Source organism: Physella acuta, unplaced genomic scaffold, assembly GCF_028476545.2.
Source record: "Physella acuta isolate Inbredline_101_S28 unplaced genomic scaffold, ASM2847654v3 ptg000710l, whole genome shotgun sequence".
Taxonomy (NCBI): Eukaryota; Metazoa; Mollusca; class Gastropoda; family Physidae; genus Physella; species Physella acuta.
The window spans coordinates 166,261-184,108 of NW_026732229.1; the positions used below are offsets into that span (position 1 = coordinate 166,261).

Below are 17,848 nucleotides of genomic sequence, written 5' to 3' on the forward strand. Positions count from 1 at the left end.
CTTGTATGAAGGTCGGAACTACCAGTGGTAGCAAAAACTAAAACTAAAAGTGCAATCTATTTGCGGCATTATTTCAAACTAGGCCAAAATCCTCACAACTAAAGCGTTGATTTGGGTAGTGGTAGGCTTTTTTATGATTCGGTAAATGAACACACAAAAACAAGAAATAGCTAGATCTAGTTCATACTACTAATATTATTAACAATTACCAGATTTAAAACCCCACCTTAGTAGTAGGCCTATGATAGCGGGCACGAAAAGTAAACATTCACGTTATGAGCTATGTCGAGTAGAATCTAGATCTATATGGAAGACTAGATTTCTATGTCTGGAAGTGATGATTTAATTAAAAACAAAGTTGATCATCAAGAAACATAGATCTAGTAATTATTAGTGACGAAACAAGAAAAATAACTATCTCAATAACTAGAAAAAAATAATAAATAGCCCTATATATAATCAAGGTAAACCTAAGTTTAAAAAAAAAAATACATAAAATAGTATACGTTTTAATAACAAGCTTTAATGCGATAATGTAATGAAAAGAAGAAAATAACTGTTTTTAAAAATACATAAGTATGTACTACTATTTCATTACCGAATGAAAAGTGTGGATCACTATAATTAGGCCTATAATATCGAATACCTTTACGAAAATGACTGAAACCAGATTCTTCCAGACTTTTTTCTCCGAGGGGGCACTTGATATTTTCTGGGAGGCGGTGAACATTTTCCGTTCGGGGGGGGGGGGGGCGACATATGCACCCCCTGGTAGATGTTTCTTGGCCGGCCTTTTTTTTAAAAAAAATTCCCAATGGATGCCTTATGTGAGTAGCTAATCCACCTTTATTTTCTCTAATGCATTCCTTCGTCAGCTGGCTGTTGGTTTTTTCATTAAATCGTCGGTTTTTTTTTCTTCCCCACCCCCGTGTAGCCTAAACCATATACAGGAAAGTACACACCATATTGACAAAACGTGCACACATTTTAAGCAAATCAAAAATCCGCACCAAGTAGCATTAACTATAGACTAACATTTTTTTAGTGGGCTAGAAATATCTACCTAGTAGTAGGAAATATTAAAAAGATTTTATTGTAAAAGATCATAGCTTGTGTTTGAATTAGATCAGAACACAACTTGTAGTGTAAGTAATTAAAAACAATTATTGCATTGATTAATAAGTGTATGGATGTGTGCGCACATTATTTATGCCGTTGGTTAGCACAACAAACAAGATATATAAGAGCATGGAATTCTATCTGCTTAATGATCAGAAGCCCTCGATCAATATATTGTTGACATTGGTGAAATACGTGATTTTGTCAGTTTTACTTGTATACTTGTATACTAATAGGCAGTGGCGTAGCGAGGTCGGGTGTCACCCGGTGCGGCACTTAATGGTGTCACCCCCCCAGAGGCATAGAGACCCTTCCCAGGGACAAACTTTCAAATTTTCGATTTGCACCCCCCCCCTCAAACTTTCGATTTGCACCCACCCCCCTCAAGTTTTCGATTTGCACCCCCCCCCCCCCCCCTCAAACTTTCGATTTGCACCCCCCCTCGAGTTTTTCTATATATATTGTGCTATTTTTTGCCTTGGTGTCACCCCCCTAAATGGTGTCACCCGGTGCGGTCCGCACCCCCCGCACCCCCCTCGCTACGCCCCTGCTAATAGGTCTATTGGTCCTAAAAAAATTTAAGTTAAACAAAAAATTAAAAATTTTAATATTTTAAAAATCAAATTATTAGGCCTTTGTCTTTATCAAATTTGCAAATGCAAAGAACTTGAGTATATTTTCTGTATATTTTTTGCCAGGTTTTCTTAAACATATTGTGGAAAATATACACTTTAAATCAATATGCTCCCCCCGGAAACTTATAGTGCTCCCCTCGAAAGTTTCCAGTGCACCCACGGAGAAAAATGTCCGAAAGAAACTCTGCTTTTGACCCATCTTTAACCCTGACCCAAACATAAAACATAACACCAGCAAAAAAAAAAAAAAAAAAAAAATTCCAACTCCAAATTCTCACGAATGTAAAATTTTTTGTTTTCACAGTAAGTTTTGAAACTTTTGTCCTATAGTCAGTCTATAGGAAATGGTACTCAAATGCTCGACCAACATTTTAAGGAATAAATTACAGGTATGTTGTAACTAGTCCTTTACCGATTCTAGAAAATGCTCTGTGAAAAGGACAGATGAAGTAGAGTTAATCTATATATGTGGCTTCAGTGTAATGCTTGGACAAAGGCTATGGAAGCAAATCCAAAAAGAAAAGCAGGCTGAAATCGGAGTCAATGGCCTCAATGGCGCATAACCAGTTGACACTTAACGCTTAATTGTGTTGGAGGCGTGGTCGAGTCGGCAAAAAGCTCATGGTTGATAAATTCGAACAAAGTCTCGAGTTCAAACCGACTGGCAGATAAATCTCGATTCGTACTTAACTACAAATAGCCCTATGAAGGCTATTCGTACTCTGACCAATCAGCGTGCGGCATTTTTTTTTATTCTTGAATTCCCTTTTTCATCTTTTACAAGCTGTATCGATCTAGAACTAATTATTTTTAGATCTCCCTAACCCTAACCCTATGCCTAACCCTAACCCTAACCCTAGCCCTAGCCCTAACCCTAACCCTAACCCTAACCCTAACCCTAACCCTAACCCTAACCCTAACCCTAACCCTAACCCTAACCCTAACCCTAACCCTAACCCTAACCCTAACCCTAACCCTAACCCTAACCCTAACCCTAACCCTAACCCTAACCCTAACCCTAACCCTAACCCTAACCCTATGCCTAACCCTAACCCTAACCCTAACCCTAACCCTAACCCTAACCCTAACCCTAATGCTAAACCCTAAACCTTAAGAAAAATTTAAAAAAAAAAGCAAAAAAAAAAACATAAAAAAAACCTCTGGGACAGCGGGAATCGAACCCATGCCTGAAAAACTAATAAGCCAATGCGCAACCACTTCGACCACCGGAACAGTTACGAATCTTACAAAATTTAAATCTTATACATAGACTGCAGGACAATGAATTTAAAAATAAATTTGATTGGTCGGCTAAAAATAGCGAAGTACGAATAGCCCTCTGACGGCTATTTGTAGTGAAGTACCAATAGTGAATAGACACTCTCATTAAGAACGAAGAAGAAGTGTAATGCTGTTGTCTAGCTCAAGTAATTGATAGAGTTGGGTCACGTATATGCACTGTAGCCCAGAGGCGTAGCGAGGGGAGGGGACATATGTCCCCGGGCGCCGATCTTGTGGGAGGGGGGGGGGGGCGCCAAAATGGGTTGGAAAAACGCATTGAAAGTTTTAAATAAAAGTTCGAGGGGGGGGGGGTGCAGATCGAAAGTTTGTCCCCGGGCACCTGGAAGGGTCGCTACGCCTCTGCTGTAGCCCAGTTAAACTTCATTAAACAAAATTTTTTAAATAAATCACTATCGTAATGCTGGCAATTTGGTCATGTTTTACTATTAATTTTTTGGGAAGCGTCTTGAAGAATAAACACGAAATTCAATAATTGTTTTACAGAATCGTTCAGATAATCAAGGAAATAATCTAATATTTATTTAATGATAAAATCGGTAAAAGTAGTAACTTGCAATGTAAATTAATTACTTGCCTTTTAATAAAACTTATTATGAAATGATATTTATTTATAAAACAGGTATTGGTTTTATGATTTAAAATGATATCTATGTATAAAAGATGTAGTGGTTTTATGTTTTAAAATGATATCTATTTATAAAACATGTAGTGGTTTTATGTTTTAAAATGATATCTATTTATAAAACAGGCAGTGGTTTTATGTTTTAAAATGATATCTATTTATAAACCATGTAGTGGTTTTATGTTTTAAAATATTTATTTATAAAACAGGTATTTGTTTTATGTTTTAAAATGATATCTATAAAACATGTGGTGGTTTTATGTTTTAAAATGATATCTATTTATAAAACATGTAGTGGTTTTATGTTTTAAAATATTTATTTATAAAACAGGTATTTGTTTTATGTTTTAAAATGATATCTATAAAACATGTGGTGGTTTTATGTTTTAAAATGATATCTATTTATAAAACATGTAGTGGTTTTATGTTTTAAAATATCTATTTATAAAACATGTAGTGGTTTTATGTTTTAAAATATCTATTTATAAAACAGGTAGTGGTTTTATGTTTTAAAATATCTATTTATAAAACAGGTAGTGGTTTTATGTGTTGTATTTGTGGGGAGCATAAACACACAAACCAGCACCCATAACGTCTGCACATTGGAGAAAACCACAAAGGGCTTTGACGAGCTACAAGCTATGTATAGGAGGAAGTCGGGCGGGGTGAACTACACCAACATCGTAAAACCTGACGCAAACAACATCCTTGTCCAGAGTCCTCTGTGTGGTCAAGCACCGGTTGACCAGTCCGAGGCTATCGTGATGGGCAAGGTATCCCCAGAGAAATCCTGGCCATGGCAGGTTTATATTGAAACCTATCTTAAATCAGGTTTCCAGTCAACCTGCGGGGGCTCCATCCTTACGGAATGGTGGGTCCTGACCGCTGCTCATTGTTTGGTAGAATCCGGTAGTACAATGACTGTTTTCTTTGGAGTGTACGACTTAACACGACTAAACTCTTCGACACACATCAAGGCGGAGAAATATATACAAAAATCTAAATTACTAGGACCGGGAGAGTTAGAGAATGATATTCTACTTGTCAAACTTGAATCTGCTATAACTTTCACGGAAGATGTAAGGCCGATCTGCTTGCCTAGCGAAGAGATGCTTGACTCCAGAAGTTGTTTCGCTACTGGTTTCGGAGTGACCGGTGAATTTGGATCCTTCTCTAACGATTTGCTGCAGATAAAGACGAACCCCATGAATCAAAAACTGTGCATGTTTTTTCTCCGGAACACGAGACTGAAAGGTGGGGTTGATCCCTACATCTGTCTAGATACGGAGGAAGGCGAAAACATTTGCGGCGGAGATTCAGGCGGGCCGCTTAGCTGTAAGGTGAACGGAAAATATTACATCGTTGGTGTAGTTATTGCCGGTTTTGATTGCGATTCCTCAATGTTTCCTTCTTACACGATTTCTGTTTATGCCTATCTTGATTGGATTAAAACGTCAATTAAATCGAATTAATTAATTGTAAAATGAGACCAGTAGCACTTTGATTAGCTTAGCAATCTACACCTGTCTTTGTTAACTGTTTGCTTTGAATATTTGAACAAAGGTGATTTGTAAAATGGACTACAATTACTTACTGAGCATTAAACTGTTTCCGTTTGAATTCGCTCAAATTGTATTTTAAACTGTGTTTAGTTTTAATTGATTTTCTTTATTACAGCATTACAATTTCTAATTTTTGTTAACAAAATTTGTTCACCAGTTGAACGACAACAGTGTTTGAATTTCACTAGCTTACCATTTGAATGAGAGCAAAGCCTTTTTAAAATTTGCAGCAATTTTTGTTATTGTTATCCCCACCCCTTGTTGGAGAAGGGGTAAATGTGAGACCGTAAAATGTTAACAATATGTTAACCGTTACCAATTCAACTAGATGAAGCAACGTTTCTTTGCTATGAATATATGAGTTTTAAATCTTGGTATTAAAAAAAACAAAACAGATTGATAAGGCGTGTAATTAAGTCTCGTTGTATAAGACTGAAATGATAGTCAAAACAATGTTACTAATAACGTTAACCTTACAATTAGCAAATCTAGAGTCTGAGTTTTTTTTACATTTTCCCTGTTACTTTTGGTATTTAAAAGACTGAAACTAAAGTTTAAATTTTAGAATGTGAAAACAAAGTAGAACATCCTTGACAGAATATTATTTTACGTAATATAAACAACAGACAAAACTGTTTTCATGTCTGTCGTATCTACAATGTTAAGAGAATAGAAAACTACCGATAATGCGCGCAAAAGTAATGCTATTTAAACAATCTTACTCTAACACTGGAAATTTGCGACTTTATCAACATTATAAAATAAAATCTTGACACAACTTTAAACCGAACCGTTCATCCTTGTTTGACTTTGGATACTTAACCAAGTCAAGTGGATGACTTTCGTTGAGCACAACAGCTGTTGTTACGCTTGTGACTAATAAAAACTTGATAAGGGAACAATCAACTTCAATCATCAAGTTTTCATAACATTTTTTATTTAGACAACAGGGATCTATAATCTTGGGCAAAACTATCGAAGGCTGTTTTGGTAAAATGCTTAACTGGGGTCTATACAACGAAGCTAATTGATATAATTCGTATTGTTGTATTTGTTGAAGAGGAGTAAAGTGTTCAATCATTGTTATAGGTAAACGATTCATTTTCGAGTACTATTAAAGAAATGACAGCAAAGAAACACAGATAACGTTAGGTTTAGCAGTGCATACAGGCTCGGTTTTTACAGTTGGTAAAGCAGACGTTAAGTTTTCTGGTCCCTTACACGCATGGCCCCCTTACACTCCAAATCCCTTTCACTCCCGTCCCTTACACACCCCGGCTCCTTAAAACCCCGTTGCTTACACCCCTGGTCTTTTACACCCCTGGTCCCTTACACCTCTGTCCATTACACCCCCTCCCCTCCACCCCCTGTCTCCTCCACCCCGTCCCTTACACCCCCGTCCCTTACACCCCCGTCCCTTACACCCCCGATCCCTTACACCCCCGTCCCTTACACCCCCGTCCCTTATACCCCTGTCCCCTCCACCCCCATCCCTTACACCGCCGTCCCTTACACCCCGTCCCTTACACCCCCGTCCCTTACACCCCCGTCTTATTATTTATCCCTTAGCTCTCTTCTCATTCACAATTTATGATATGAGCTTTTTAACGTTGAGTTTGGTGTTAACAAAACTAATTTCAATTTCAAAAGTATGCATTTCAGTGTATTAAAAAAAATCACATTTCAGTATGTAAACATTAACATTTCATTATGCAAAAGTTCACAATCCAGTGAGCAAAAAACTCACATTACATCGCTAGAAAACAGAATGTCTTTCTATTGAACAACACCACACCTTGTGTCACGCGGCTTAGTCGACTTCTGCTGGATTATGTGAGATGGACCTTGACATTTCGTTCCAGAAAGTTAGCCGTGCCTCAGGGGTCATCTCATCGTCTGCCGGGAACTCCGTGAAACGGTTTTTCCTCAACACAGACAGCAGATCACGTGACATGTCGTCTGCAGACACTGGCTTGTAAATACAGAGGTGAAGGACGGATCGTCTGCTGAAGATCTCCTCCATGACCGCCATTTTTAAGCCGTATTCCGTGTACTCACCGTCGTAGAACTCGGGCGTGACCACCGGCACGGTCTTGGCGCTGTTCTGGACGGCACTGACAATGGCCGACACGGTGTAGGTACCCGGCATGAAGTCCCGCTCTTCGATACACAGCCTGTGACCCCTGTTGACCTCCAGCTCCTGGACACAGTCCTGCAGCACAAAGCTCCGCGTCTCGTCTGTGTACAGTATGTAGGCGTCGTACTTGTAGCGCAGGTTGTTGGGTAGCGTCGACTCAAACCCCAACAGTTTTCCTATCGCTACGGTCCTTAGATATCTCAGCCTCCATCTGAACCTGTACATGGTAAGCAACAATACAACAAGTGCTATACACACAGCACTGAACAAACAAATGATGAACATCAGCTCCTTAGACGCGCAATATCTCTGTAAGGTCTCTAATTTTTTTCTGACGTCTCCCATGCTAACATAATTATTGTCCTCATCACTGCACATAAGGAAATCTTTACTTAACAAATAAACATTCGTGTGTGCCAGCCAAAATATGATGGGCAAACCTTTACACGTACAGGGCAGTGGGTTGGAGGTTAGGTCCAGGTACAGTGTGTGGTTAGCTGCAATGGTGTCAAGGTCATCACGTGTACTTCTCGTGATCCAGGAAATGGAGTTTCTGCTCAGGTCAACTATCCTGAGTTTTGGCGAGCTCGCTAAACTGATATTTATAACCTGCAACTTGTTTTGTGAGACATCAATAATATTCAGACTTGACAAGCCATTAAGGAATTTGAAGGGAAGTTTATAAATAACATTTTTCGGCAGTTCCAGGTATTCTAGTTTGTTTAGGGTAGAGAATATAGCACCAGAAGAATCAGCTGCGAAAACGTCAGCCAGATAGTTGTCGCCAAGGAGTAATATTTTTAGTGATTTATTGTTTTCGAAAAAACTCTGCGTCAAATTTGAACAATAGTTCCTGGCAAAGTTCGCGCTCAATATACCCGGGGGTAGTTTCCCACTACCCCAGCGCGTCATGTAGCTTCCAGAAAAATCTAATGTTTGGAGAGCGTATCGTTCTTTGATCTTGCAATATAATATATACAACCCGAATCGAATGTAGCGTACGGCACGAATTGATTTAAGATGTCTTGGGAGTATATTTTTCTCGATGTGAAAATTATGTGAGTGGTTCTGTTGTTTATAGAACGTCTCCTCTCCAATAGGGCAATATACTGAGCTCAATTCCGATACTTCACTCGCTTCATGACTGTCAATATTTTTGGATGTCTTATACGAGTAAGTGTTATCAATATCTGAAAAGTCAGAGTACCCTTGGAAACTTAGATCAAGAGCGGTCAGATTAGACAATGATTTAATCTGTTTCAGGATCATAACCCTGGGGTTTAATTTGTTGTTCGTTAAAATTAGTTTTTGAAGCGTGATTGGAAGCAGATTCGCAAAGCCGTCTCTCATCATAATTATATTGTTATTGGAAAGATCTAAAGTTGTTATCTTCATGTGCTGTAGGTATTTAGCGTGGTAAGGTTCAAGGATACGACACATCACAAGCGTGTGGTTTAGGCCGGAAAGTTTCAGAAATGCAATCGAACTTTTATGTATGTGTTCAAGGTCTTCAAATGCATCAAATAAGTCATACCCCGGCATGTTGGTTAGTGATAAAGTTTTTATGTTTCTAAGGTTTTGAAAAGTTTTTAGACTCATGCGCTGGGTAGAACAGCCGTTTACTTCAACATGCCTTAGGAAAGGTGTGTTTGTGAAAAAGTGATCAGACAAATTGTTTATATTGCAAGTTCCTGGGGAAAGACCTATTTTTATGCAGGCTAAATTGCTCAGAGAAATGAATTCTCTACCGAAAGGATGATCCAACCCGTCTACAGTCAACGTTTGTAACTGTTTGAGCGGTTGTAGAGCCAGGGCAGGGTAGTGATCAGATTTGTCTGAATTACCTTCAAGGTTAAGGTCAGTCAGAAATAAAAGTTTGGACAGCAAGGATTCTGGGAAATGTTTTGGGGAGTATCCTAAGTTTGTATTGTGCCGTAAGTCCAACAGAGTCAGACACTTCAGTTCATCAAAGGTTGTGTTCTCCAGAGTTTCTAGCAGGTTGAAGGAAAGGTTCAGGGCTTGTAGTAGACCAAGTCCAGTAAACGTGTTCCTAGTAATGGCGGAGATATTGTTCACGCTAAGGGATAGAGAAGTTAAATTGGGAAAAATGTGAAAACTGTTGTCATATATTATTGAAATTTTGTTCGTGCTCAAGTCTAGCTCTTCTAAAACGGATGTCTTATCAGACACAGGATATAACCTTATTGCCACGAGTTTTTGGTTGTTTTGTATATGCAGATAAGAAAGATTCCCATACCGTAAAACTTCCGTCGGGCGGAAGACGGCAAAGTCAGACTTTACGATGGTCAAATGCTGGATGTAATTTGGTAGATCTACAGGAATTTGAACAATTTTTCCTGTACATTTGGCTAAAGAAACTTTGCTTTTGTTCGTGCATTCACAATTCCCGCAGATAAACAAATCCTTTAAAATTATTTTCTCATAAGTTAATTGTTTTAGATCTGTTGTTTCGTCGTCATGGTTAGACATTTCGTCGTCATGGTTAGACATGTCGTCGTCATGGTTAGACATGTCATCGTCATGGTTAGACATTTCGTCGTCATGGTTGGATATTTCGTCGTTATGGTTAGACATTTCGTCGTTATGGTTGGATATTTCGTCGTTAACTGTTTGATATTTCATTATGTCGTCGTTAACGGTTCGATGTTTCATCATGTTGTCGTTATAACTGGCGACAGCTATGATGAAGACAGTGAGGGGTGTAAGTCTGTGTACTGGATGCCGTCTCCAGTTGTACACAACACCACTTGTCAACATCAACACCAAAATGGTCAGCGCCATCAGCTGTAAGCAGATGTAAGATGGTTCTGTTACAACAATACACAGTAATTAGTTCAATACAAGAGTTTAAAATAACTTACATTAATGTATAATACTTTTATAGCTATGAATACATACTATCAAGTTTACTCTTTTGTGTGACGTTTAGTTAAAAACAAATGACTTTAACACCTTCTGAATATGTGTCCTATTGAACTTCACCGATAATGTCCTCAGTTTAGCTAGATAGATTGTTGGGCAGTCTATAGAAATTGTAAGCGCAGTTTTGCTTAAATTAACTGAATGATTATAATTAATTAATCATTTCACCTTAATGAGTTTTAACCGTATTTTACACGTAATAAGTAAAAAGGGTAACGACTGTTACAATGAAATTACTACTTAAATTCGCTGCCGATTTAAAAAAAAATATGTAGTCTTTTTTGTCAATTTCAAATGGTTTATTTCCTCCTTCTATGTGAGTAAACATTTAATTCCAATAGCCCCCCCCCCCCTCACCCACCACGCCGAGGGAAAAAAATACCTTGAATCATCATTTAATTACACATTTGCATTATCAGGTTGGTTTTTTTTTTAAATTATTTTTTTTATATTTAGACGTTTTGTATTAGATCTTTGTGTAAGTAAACCATCTTAAATGAATGAAAGTAGGTTACAAGTAAGAAAGAAATATTACTATTGTAAATCTGTATCAGTCCTCACAAGCCGATGAGAAAACTGTAATACTAGAGCGAACACACACAACTGAAGCTGTAAATTACATGTCTGAGGCAAAAAAAAAAAAAAAAAAAAAGAAAAAAAAATTAATTCCAATAGGTCTACAAATGTACATACCTTCATACATAACTTTATAATTTCAATACGTCTAAAACAATAGATACCTTCTGAATAAATGTTTGGTTGGTATATAACTTTATAATTCCTATACGTCTAAAACTGTAGATACCTTCTGAATAAATCTTTGGTTGGTATATAACTTTTTAATTCCAATAGGTCTACAACTGTAGAATCAGATACCTTCTGAATAAATCTCTGGTTGTTATTTAACTTTATCACAAAGTGCTACATCTAACTTAAACAGACCGAAAGTAAAATGTGCGCAGTGTAATTTCTAACCTTGTTTTAAAGAGCTTAGCAAAAAGTGACTCATTATAAATACATCTATTAGAACTCGACATGATTACTAATATTCTAATAAAAAGTCAAGTTATTTAATTACAAATCAAGTACTAATTCCTCTAATTAAATTAGCAAGGCAGACTATAGGCGCCCTATGTTTTATAGCATGGGAGATGACTCTCAAAGTTACAGAAAGGAAAGTAATTTAATACTGGGGTTAACTTCTGTCGCAAAAGAAAGATTTAGTTAAACGGGGGGGGGGGGGGGGGGGGGGGGGGGGGGGGGGGGGGGGGGGAGGTCAGGACCTTCACATCCCCATTACGATTATCATCTTGATCTATAATTGCTCGAGGGGGTTGATTCATTACTAGAACAGCTACATCTTTTGAAGTTAAAATTAAGAAATTAAGAAATAATGATGCCGTTTCAGCTATGGAGAATCAAAACCGATAATAAAATATTATAATGGAATTTTTTTTTCGTGTATGCCTTTACTTTGTAGGGTGTAACATTCGACAGGAAAAATTTGGAAGGGGTTGGGGGGGGGTATCCGTACCCATTTGCTAGTGACAAGTATACTTTATATGTTACTTTGCGGGGTCTAGCTTTAGACGCCCGTTTAACAGTGTCAGATTTGGCTTGACCAATGGTAGTCTACAAGCGGACCAGTTGGCCTAGGGTGTGTGTGTGTGTGGGGGGGGGGTAATTTAATAGTTCACAACATTGGGGTCATTGACCCGAGGAAATAGCCCGTGTGTGTATAAATACGGGCCAATACACGCTGCCTGAACCTTTCAACCTACCCGAATGTACCTGTTCTCCATAAACCAAAACATGAAGATCACATTCATAGGTGAGTTGGTCAGTGTAGGTTTATATCCTAATATTGTTTGACTGGGATTAGCGACCTAATCGTTATATACAGTCATTATATTTCTACACATGCAGATGTTTGTTGTTATGTCTAATTTATATTTAACCCTGTCCTTTATCGTTTCCTTCTTGCATAGATACCAACTTAAGTTGACCTCTATCGCATTGTTCGCATTTTACCCACCACGTCTTATAAATTACGTCAGTTCTCTCATTCATAAAATTATCCCACAGCGGTTCTCTCATCATTCGCATTATACCCACTCAATCTTAACATATCTTACAGCAGTCCTAACATTGTTCGCACATTTTAACCAGTTCTCTATTCATTCGCATTATACCCAACCCTTCTAATAATATCACACAGCAGTCCTGGCATTGTTCGCCTTATACCCACCCCGTCTTATATTATACACCCGTTCTCTCATTGTTCGCATTATAGCCACTGCGTCTTATCATATCATACATCAATCTGGGCATTGTTCGCATTATACCCATCACGTCTTATCATATCATACAGCAATCGTGGCATTGTTCGCATTATACCCAACCCGTCTTATCATATCCAACAGGAGTACTCGCAATTTTCGCATTGTACCCACCCCGTCTTATAACCTACAGTAGTCCTGACATTGCTCGCATTTTATCCACCCCGTCATATAACCTACACCAGTTCTCTCATTGTTCGCATTATACCCACCCCGTCTTATCATACATATCCTACACCAGTTCTCTCATTGTTCGCATTTTACCTACCCCGTCTTATAACCTACAGCTCTCCTCGCATTGTTCGCATTATACCCACCCCGTCTTATCTTTCATAACCTACACCAGTTCTCTCATTGTTCGCATTTTACCCACCCCGTCTTATAACCTACAGCTGTCCTCGCATTGGTCGCCTTGTGCCGTGCAGCCCCCTCCTGTGAGTTTTCTAGCATCAAGGTCACGATGACCCGATGTTTGACCGACCATGGCTTCACGTTGGACGAGATCGAACACCTGATTCCAAACGACGCCGGAGCTATCGATTTCAACGAAAATGTAAGTAATAGGTGACCAGAGTTTCTACCGCCCCCCCCCCCCCCCGAACGAAGTGAAATTTATATAATTTATATAGAAAATATATACTTTTAACAGTGTCTACCGCCCCCCGAAAATTTCAAGTGGCCCCCCCCCCCCCGGAGAAAAAAGTCTGGAAGAAACACTGTAGGTGACATTGACCGTGTATTTACACGAACAGTAACAAAGTGTAACACCAACGGTTTGATTTATCGTTTTTGTGCACGTAATGAAAGCAAAGGAAATTTTTGTGTAATATTATTTTTGTATAGCGTTCACCTTCGTCTTCTGAACAGAAATAATAAACACTTTTCAGTGTTACTAAAAAAAACTGCTTCTTCTTAGCTTACAGATCAAGGGAGGTAAAAATGAAAAATAAAAGAGGTTAAAAATACACGAGAGTTAAATCCCCTTTTTGCGTAGTTGAATTGTGTTCAAGGAAACCGCTTTTGTTACACATCTTGTTTCTTTCATGCGTCTCCCCAAACGAAATTAAAAAAGAAAAAGATAATGTATACAGAAAATATACGCTACCCATTAGTCTCAACTGTCCTCCACCCGAAGAAAAATATTTGAAAAAAAACTTTGGTTGAGATTTAGAGTATAACCTGCCAGTTTTGGTATGCCATCACTAACTCAACCATTCTGTCGTGACGTCACTGATCCAACCCAATTTTCAGGCGTCCGGAAAAAAGGGGGGGCGGGTGTCCATAAATGACGTCACTTACTTAGATCCATACGGAAACGTAGATCGTAGATGCGGCAAATCAACGAGTATCCTCCCTCCCCTTCCCCCCCCCCCCCCCCACACACAATAGTTTTTCAACCAATCACTTATTGCAGGACCACAAGGCGATGTGCTCCAAACGATCTGAATACAAGCAAAGTTTGACGTGTTTCATGGATGAAGTTGCACGCTGCCATACTTCAGGTAGGTTTGTAGTGTCATACTTCAGGTAGGTTTGTGGTGTCATACTTCAGGTAGGTTTGTGGTGTCATACTTCAGGTAGGTTTGTGGTGTCATACTTCAGGTAGGATCGTGGTGTCATACTTCAGGTAAGTTTGCTGTGTCATACTTCAGGTAGGTTTGTGGTGTCATACTTCAAGTAGGTTTGTGGTGTCATTCTTCAGGTAGGTTTGTGGTGTCATACTTCAGGTAGGTTTGTGGTGTCATACTTCAGGTAGGTTTGTGGTGTCATACTTCAGGTAGGTTTGTGGTGTCATACTTCAGGTAGGTTTGTGGTGTCATACTTCAGGTAGGTTTGTGGTGTCATACTTCAGGTAGGTTTGTGGTGTCATACTTTTACCGTTGTACTGTTAAAAGTCTCTATACAAGCTAGCACTGAAAAAATGGAAATTTAATCAACTCGTTGAATAATTAAGGAAATTACCTCCCGGTTTTTGTTTTTTAAAATCTGAGGTTTTAACTATTTGCTAGAGTAACTTGTGTTTCACCTATGACCTATTGGGATGTACTTGATGCTATTGATAGTTTAGGTAGTTATGTAATAATCAAAAGGTAATCAAACGGATTTGATAAACTACACGTTTTTTGTCCAAGTAAAAAATAATAGTGGAAGAAGTGTTCCACTTAGCAAATTATGTTGATTCAATCCATTACATTTAGAAAAACAATGTAATGATTTAGATAATCTGTCATATTTCACAAAACGTTAGTTACTTTACAACAAAGTCCCAGGATGCACGTATTTACACAATTCTGTATTCCCTCCCCCTCCCCTGTACCCCTCCCCTGTACCCCTTCCCCTGTACCCCCTCCCTTATATCCCCTCCCCTGAGAAGTGTAGCGTCATTTGTTTTTCACGCCCTGTCACATATATGGGATGGCGTGGCTGGGTGATAGAGCGCTCGACTGCTAGTCCAGTGGTGTCGAGCTCGGATCTCTGCTTGAACTGCAGGATGTCCCTTAGTCAACCCAGCTCAGATGGGTACCTGACTCACGTTATAAAATGTAAAAACATCTGAACATTGTGCTGACCACACTATACCTTCATATTTCTTGTTTACTGAAAAAGTGAACTCTACTTCATCTGCCTCATCGACCCATGAACCGTAAGGTTGAAAGAGTTCTTACAAAAGCCTATTCTTTAAAATGACGTCTAAAATATACCATCACTCCCCAACCCCTTATCACCTTAATTTCATATTATCTAACAGGTTGCTCAACAATATCTACTTATATTTTTTCGGTTCTCGTTTACAAGAAGTCACTAAAAAAGAAATAAAGAGAAAACAACTTTAACTCTCATTTCAGTGGGTGTTTCAATTAAGCTAAACCTCGACCAGTCAACTAAAGCCATGGACCAGATGTGCGATGACCCTCACTACAAGATCGACTGTGTCGTCCTTCTAACCAAAAACTCGACAGAGGTGCAAAAATGTGTGACCGAAAATTACGATTTCGCCACTGAGTTGCACACCAAGACGAATCAGGAAGTCTTGTGCGCAATCTCAAAAGTCGCGTTAGCATGCGCGCTGGATATCGTCCGGAAGTGTGACGAGCATACAGCAGACGTTAGCGTGGCCGGATATGCCGCGCTCGTGTCTGCCGTCTGCTCAAACACCACGGACAGTTAAAAGTTTTCTTTCGCTGCTCTTGAATAAATTTCACTGCGCATGCGTTCTCGATTACTTGTGTTTCCGTTTGAATGAGGAAAGTTCGACTTGTTTCTGTGATGTTGGATGTCTGTGTAGTAATCGGGTATTTTAATGAGACATATGTTAAGACACTGTCCCATGCATAACAAGGAAGTCTAGTATATAAATCAACTGGTATGACCCCCCCCCCTCCCCCAAAAAAATGTCCGCCTGTAAATTGCCTGGGAGACCGAAATCACGGATATAATTTTAACTTAATTTCTATCCCGCTGCTGTGTTTCATGTATCTCATCGGGGCAGGCGAGGACGGTCCTCCCTCCCCTCCCGGAAGTTTCAACTACTCTTCCCCCCCCCCCCCCCACCCGGAGAAAAAGTCTGAAAAAAAAAACCACTGTCCAGATGAAAGTTGATAATATTGTTAGAACTATACTAACAATTACAAATAAATATGTCATTAAAGCTATGAAGACAAACTTAAGCATTAACAGAATCAGGTTCTTTCTTTATGTTTGTGTGAGGTACAACCTTATTTGCAGTCCTCTCTATCGCGTGCTGCGCTGAGATCAAACGCCGGTGAAACTTTAAAACACTCTTATCGCAGCCATGTTTGTTTACAATTTAACTTTCACCCGAGTGAGTTGATTGGTCAGTTGGTTGAGCGAGATAAATGCAGTTTTTGTGCACCACTTGAACGAATTCTACACATTATCAAAACAGATCTAATCTGGTAAACACATTACACAACAAACAGGTGAACTCTTTAATCAGGGCTTGACGGTAGTGCCGTTAAAACCAAACCCACCACGCGGTAAAGGAGGCTGAATCTGCCTGCCATCGCGTCCATTATCTGCTGCGATAGTCGAGCCCTAGTTAAACAAAAGTTGGGACAGTTCGGCATGGCTCAACTACTACAAAGCTCAGACAACTCTAAAGAAAAGTAGAGCATATTTATTGATTAAATATTTTTTGCTGCTACTTTAAATGTGATATTTTAAAGAAAAAATTATTATACTTTTATTCCGTTGCAAGCACTAAAAAATCAAACCTATCTTAGTTAGATTTCACAAATGTAATGCTTTTTTACTTTCTCGTATATACGAAGTATAGAGAAAGTATTGTAATCGTGCAAAAAAAAAAAATCGAGATTTTTACAGATCTCGACGTTTTACACCTCACTGATACGGAAAAACATAATTTTGCAATCTTGTCCGTATGTCTGTGTGTGTGTGTCTGTGTGTCAGTGTGTAAACACGATAACTTGAGTACCGTTACAGCTAGGTTGATGAAATTTCATATATAAGTATTATATCAAAATCGTAGATCCGTATCAACTTTTGAGCGATTTCCGACAACCGGAAGTGGTACTTTTTCTACTTTGAATTTTTCAAAAGCCTATAACTTGAGTACTATTTCAGATAGATAAACGAAATTTCACATGTAAGTAAAAGATCTAATTCTCTACCTTCTGTTAAATTTTGAGTAATTTCCGTTGACCAGAAGTAGTAATTTACGCTACTTCCGATTTCTCAAAAAACTAATGTAAATTTTAAAAGTACTAATAATATTGCGCACTATTATGCGCTTTTTTATTTGGCGTTCACTTGGTGTGCAATTAATTTGTCTACGAGATTTTATTCTATTTTTATTACAAGCTTTTATTTAACTCACTTCCTCGTCAGTCTGTCGTCAGTCTGTCGTCAGTCTGTCTAGACGGAAACGCAGGAGTGAAAATTCGGACAGTTCTACTTGACCGATACAATTCACAGTTGGCACGTGGGTCAAGACATGAAGACAATGCAATCTGAAACTAAATTTGACTTAATTGGATGCCTAATTGATTTTTTATGAATTAATTAAAATTTGGACCGAATTAGTAGGCATGTCTAGCCAACCACACCACACGCGTCATCAATAGCTGCGCCATCACGACCACGTAATGGCTGCGTTCAAAAACCATTGCGCGCCTACTGAACGTGATATTCAGTAGGCGCGCAATGGT

At 38.7% G+C, this 17,848-nt stretch overlaps 3 protein-coding genes across 4 annotated transcripts; 2 read left to right on the plus strand and 1 right to left on the minus strand.

Moving 5' to 3' along the window:
• Window positions 1-6: 6 nt before the first annotated feature.
• LOC131949700 (coagulation factor XI) lies at window positions 7-5,307 on the plus strand. 2 transcript variants are annotated; one of them, XM_059311560.1, is made up of 3 exons: window positions 7-115; window positions 2,059-2,143; window positions 4,212-5,307. In XM_059311560.1, the coding sequence occupies exons 2-3, from the start codon at window positions 2,099-2,101 to the stop codon at window positions 5,148-5,150; spliced, it is 984 nt and encodes a 327-aa protein (XP_059167543.1). In that variant the 5' UTR covers window positions 7-115; window positions 2,059-2,098; the 3' UTR covers window positions 5,151-5,307. The 2 variants fall into 2 exon arrangements, with proteins under 2 accessions (XP_059167543.1, XP_059167542.1); XM_059311559.1 differs by lacking the exon at window positions 7-115 and adding an exon at window positions 1,053-1,145.
• Window positions 5,308-7,050: 1,743 nt separating this feature from the next.
• On the minus strand, window positions 7,051-9,972 carry LOC131949709 (toll-like receptor 4). Its single transcript, XM_059311573.1, has 2 exons — window positions 9,222-9,972; window positions 7,051-8,567 (listed from the first exon to the last, which is right to left on the minus strand). Exons 1-2 carry the CDS (start codon window positions 9,970-9,972, stop codon window positions 7,051-7,053), a joined length of 2,268 nt encoding a protein of 755 aa, XP_059167556.1.
• A 2,068-nt stretch (window positions 9,973-12,040) lies between these two features.
• On the plus strand, window positions 12,041-15,862 carry LOC131949727 (uncharacterized). Its single transcript, XM_059311595.1, has 4 exons — window positions 12,041-12,151; window positions 13,052-13,212; window positions 14,074-14,161; window positions 15,506-15,862. The coding sequence occupies exons 1-4, from the start codon at window positions 12,106-12,108 to the stop codon at window positions 15,826-15,828; spliced, it is 618 nt and encodes a 205-aa protein (XP_059167578.1). The 5' UTR covers window positions 12,041-12,105; the 3' UTR covers window positions 15,829-15,862.
• Window positions 15,863-17,848: the final 1,986 nt, after the last annotated feature.